We start from the raw sequence: 4,839 nt of genomic DNA, 5'->3' as shown, positions 1-4,839 counted from the left end.
TTACAGCCTTATTCCAAAATGGATTAAATTCATTATTTTCCTCAAAATTCTACAAACAAGACCCCATAATCACAACGTGAAAGAAGTGTGTTTGAAATCTTGAAGTAAAGATTTTTTAAAATTAAAATAACGTACATAAGTATTTATATTATGACACAATTGAGCTCAGGTGCATCCTGTTTCCACTGATCATCCTTAAGATGTTTTTACAACTTGATTGGCGTCCACCTGTGGTGAATTCAGTTGATTGGACATGATTTGAAAAGGCACACACTTGTCTGTATAAGTTCCCCACAGTTATCAGTGCATGTCAGAGTGCAAACTAAGCCATGAAGTCCAAGGAATTGTATGTGGACCTCCGAGACCAGATTGTATCGAGGCACAGATCTGGGGAAGGGAACAGAAACATTTCTGCAGCATTGAATACACCAATGAGCACATTGGCCTCTATCATCCGTAAATGGAAGTTTGGAACCGCCAGGACTCTTCCTAGAGCGGGCCACCCAGCCAAACTGAGCGATCGAGTGAGAAGGGCCTTAGTCAAGGAGATGACCAAGAACCTGATGGTCACTCTGAAAGAGCTCCAGCGTTTCTCTGTGGAGAGAGGAGAACATTCCAAAACAACCATTTCTGCAGCACTCCACCAATCAGGCCTGTATGATAGAGTGGCCAAACAGAAGGCACTCCTCAGTAAAAGGCACATAACAGCCCTCAGCACCTCTCAGACTTTCAGAAACAAAATTAGTGTCATGTCTAGAGGAAACCAGGCACTGCTTATCACCTGGGCAATACCATTTCTCCAGTGGTGGTGGCAGCATCATGCTGTGGGGATGTTTTTTAGCAGCAGGGACTGGGAGACTAGTCAGAATCAATTAAAGATGAATGCAGCAATGTACCGAGACATCCTTGATTACAACCTACTCCAGAGCGCTCTGGACCTCAGACTGTGGTAATGGTTCATCTTCAAGAGGAAAACGACCCTAAGCACGCAGCCAATATACAGGGAGTGCAGAATTATTAGGCAAGTTGTATTTTTGAGGATTAATTTTATTTGAGGATTTAATTTGAACAACAACCATGTTCTCAATGAACACAAAAAACTCATTAATATCAAAGCTGAATATTTTTGGAAGTACAGGGAGTGCAGAATTATTAGGCAAGTTGTATTTTTGAGGATTAATTTTATTTGAGGATTTAATTTGAACAACAACCATGTTCTCAATGAACACAAAAAACTCATTAATATCAAAGCTGAATATTTTTGGAAGTAGTTTTTAGTTTTAGCTATTTTAGGGGGATATCTGTGTGTGCAGGTGACTATTACTGTGCATAATTATTAGGCAACTTAACAAAAAACAAATTCATACCCATTTCAATTATTTATTTTACCAGTGAAACCAATATAACATCTCAACATTCACAAATATACATGTCTGACATTCAAAACCAAACAAAACAAATCAGTGACCAATATAGCCACCTTTCTTTGCAAGGACACTCAAAAGCCTGCCATCCATGGATTCTGTCAGTGTTTTGATCTGTTCACCATCAACATTGCAGCAGCAACCACAGCCTCCCAGACACTGTTCAGAGAGGTGTACTGTTTTCCTCCTTGTAAATCGCACATTTGATGATGGACCACAGGTTCTCAATGGGGTTCAGATCAGGTGAACAAGGAGGCCATATCATTAGATTTTCTTCTTTTATACCCTTTCTTGCCAGCCACGCTGTGGAGTACTTGGACGTGTGTGATGGAGCATTGTCCTGCATGAAAATCATGTTTTTCTTGAAGGATGCAGACTTCTTCCTGTACCACTGCTTGAAGAAGGTGTCTTCCAGAAACTGGCAGTAGGACTGGGAGTTCAGCTTGACTCCATCCTCAACCCGAAAAGGCCCCACAAGCTCATCTTTGATGATACCAGCCCAAACCAGTACTCCACCTCCACCTTGCTGGCGCCTGAGTCGGACTGGAGCTCTCTGCCCTTTACCAATCCAGCCACGGGCCCATCCATCTGGCCCATCAAGACTCACTCTCATTTCATCAGTCCATAAAACCTTAGAAAATCAGTCTTGAGATATTTCTTGGCCCAGTCTTGACGCTTTCAGCTTGTGTGTCTTGTTCAGTGGTGGTCGACTTTCTGCCTTTCTTACCTTGGCCATGTCTCTGAGTATTGCACACCTTGTGCTTTTGGGCACCCAGTGATGTTGCAGCTCTGAAATATGGCCAAACTGGTGGCAAGTGGCATCTTGGCAGCTGCACGCTTGACTTTTCTCAGTTCACGGGCAGTTATTTTGCGCCTTGGTTTTTCCACACGCTTCTTGCGACCCTGTCGACTATTTTGAATGAAACGCTTGATTGTTCGATGATCACGCTCAGAAGCTTGGCTATTTTAAGACTGCTGCATCCTCTGCAATATATCTCACTATTTTTGACTTTTCTGAGCCTGTCAAGTCCTTCTTTTGACCCATTTTGCCAAAGGAAAGGAAGTTGCCTAATAATTATGCACACCTGATATAGGGTGTTGATGTCATTAGACCACACCCCTTCTCATTACAGAGATGCACATCACCTAATATGCTTATTTGGTAGTAGGCTTTCCAGCCTATACAGCTTGGAGTAAGACAACATGCATAACGAGGATGATGTGGTCAAAATACTCATTTGCCTAATAATTCTGCACTCCCTGTAAAGGAGTGGCTACGGGACGACTCTTGTGAATATCATTGAGTGGCCCAGCCGGAGCCCAGACTTAACCCCAAATGAGCAGATGGAGAGATCTGAAAATGGCTGTGCACTGACGCCACATCAAACCTGATCAAGTTTGAGAGGTTCTGCAAAGAAGAATGGGAGAAACTGCCCAAAAATAGATGCCAAGCTTGTAGCATCATACTCAAAAAGAATCGAGGCTGTAATTGGTGCCAAAGATGCTTCAACAAAGTATTGTGCAAAGGCTGTGAATATTTATGCACGTGATTAAAAAAAAATAATAATGAATTCAATGTATTTGTAATATATTTGTTTAAATTTCAAACCCAATTCTTTCACATTGTGATTATGGGGTATTGTTTGTAGAATATTGAGTAAAGTAATGAATTTAATCCAGTTTGAAATAAGGTTGTAAAATAAAAAGTGGAAAAAGTGAAGCGCTATGAATACTTTCTGGCTCATCGGTGCCCTAGCTATATTACAGGAGAACATGAAATATGTATGTATTATTTTTTTGAATGAATTTATTTACTGGTCACAGCAGTAACAGAAGGCATCCATGTCAGCTTTTCATGCTTGATTGTTGACAGATTAGAGATGGTTGTTTTTGTCCAGTTTTTTCACCACAACTCTAAATAATGTCTCTTCAAATTAGATTAAAGCATTTTTTCATGTTGATTTTAAATACAATGTAAAAGTATATAGACAGAATATATACTGTTATGTGTTTACAAATATTCATATTGAAGCACAGCTAAACATACTGAAGGCCATAACACAGTTACTAAATCATTGGTTAAATAATTGTCTTCTACTTTTACGATCATATAATAATGATCTACTTTTATTTTTATTTAAGTGATGAAATTGCAGGTTGCATAGAGAAGGCATATGAGCAGATTCAGTTCAGCGAGGCGACGCGGGTGCTTTTCTTCTCGTCACCAAAAAAGATGACAGAATATGCTAAGAAAGTAAGTGTATTATGCAGTGTATTCAGATCTTTTTTTTTTTTTCCTTTTTTTTGATTGAACCTATAAATGTGAATAGAGATGATTGTTTATTAGATTGAAAATGTATTATTATTTATTTATATTTCTTTTCAAACAAATGTATTTTTTAACTGTGATTTCAGTTAGAGGTTTTTTTTGTTGCTACTCTTAAAAAGTGTAGAAGACTCATCTAATGGCTCTTCTGTTTTTCTCCGATAGAGAGGTTGGACACAGAGCCCTGATGGTTACTATTCTTTCAGCCCTCAACAACAACGCACGGAAGAAGTAACTATTCCTTCGACAGAACTGGCCCAACAAGTTATTGAATATGCAAGACAGCTTGAAATGATTGTGTAACTCGGTTAGGAATGAGCAACCCATTACACAATTACTATAGATCCATACATTATAATATAATGATATTCAGGACGTTCACAATTTAAACACCAATAGCGTTGAAAAAATGGGTTCCCCAGGACTGGTGCTAATAAGTACACACATGCACACACATTTTATCATTTAATACTCACTTGTGCCTGGGATAATATGATGTAAGGGAATCAGAAAGTTCTGTGTACTCATTGTGGGATAAAAAACATGTCCTCAATAAAGTTTTTGTGACACTTTTGTATGATTGTATTACTGAAGAGGGAAGCAATGAACACCTTGTATGTTGTTGATTTTTGGTGGTTGTTTTTTTTTTATTTATTTTTTTAGGTGAGGCTTTTTGTTTCACTATAATAGAAATGTAAATATCAAGCTTGAACACAGTTCTGTATGCAGGTTAAATTTTATTCGAAGCCAAAAACTTGACCTGTTCGTTGTTGCCTTCTGAGTGTTTGCAGAATTACTGCACATTTAGAAGCCCATGCTTTGTATCTTAGCAACTGTAAGAGGGTTGCTGTGAAAGTTTGCAGGTGCTTTTTAATTGGTCATTTCTTGTACCCGTTAATGGACAGAAATGAGCAGAGATATATTTGATCAAAAGAATACAGGGTTTTTTTTTTCTATAATGTAACAAAAGTCCTACTATGTAATATTCTTTAAAATTTGTTTTCTTTTTGTGAAATCCACTAATCACTGCCTTTAAGAACTATAAACATGCTTGGCAAACAAGCAACATATTTATTTTCAATTCACATT

At 38.3% G+C, this 4,839-nt stretch overlaps 2 protein-coding genes across 2 annotated transcripts in view; both read left to right on the top strand.

Moving 5' to 3' along the window:
* LOC124396250 overlaps positions 1–2,934 on the top strand; it is a 3,026-nt gene extending 92 nt beyond the window's left edge. Inside the window, exons 1-2 of the mRNA XM_046865353.1 lie at positions 1–1,000; positions 2,690–2,934. The exon at positions 1–1,000 is cut by the window's left edge and continues 92 nt beyond it. Of these exons, the coding sequence (XP_046721309.1) occupies positions 330–953 (624 nt within the window). The 5' untranslated portion in view covers positions 1–329 and the 3' untranslated portion in view covers positions 954–1,000; positions 2,690–2,934. The remainder of the gene's footprint in view (positions 1,001–2,689) is intronic.
* psmd8 (proteasome 26S subunit, non-ATPase 8) overlaps positions 1–4,325 on the top strand; it is a 7,318-nt gene extending 2,993 nt beyond the window's left edge. Inside the window, exons 6-7 of the mRNA XM_046865352.1 lie at positions 3,567–3,678; positions 3,916–4,325. Coding sequence (XP_046721308.1) covers positions 3,567–3,678; positions 3,916–4,053 — 250 coding nt within the window. The 3' untranslated portion in view covers positions 4,054–4,325. The remainder of the gene's footprint in view (positions 1–3,566; positions 3,679–3,915) is intronic.
* The last annotated feature ends 514 nt before the right edge of the window (positions 4,326–4,839 follow it).

The sequence above is a fragment of the Silurus meridionalis genome, chromosome 13 (genome assembly GCF_014805685.1).
Source record: "Silurus meridionalis isolate SWU-2019-XX chromosome 13, ASM1480568v1, whole genome shotgun sequence".
In the NCBI taxonomy this organism is placed as follows: Eukaryota; Metazoa; Chordata; class Actinopteri; order Siluriformes; family Siluridae; genus Silurus; species Silurus meridionalis.
The sequence above is the reverse complement of the archived record's forward strand: the minus strand, read 5'-3'. Positions and strand labels throughout refer to the sequence as shown.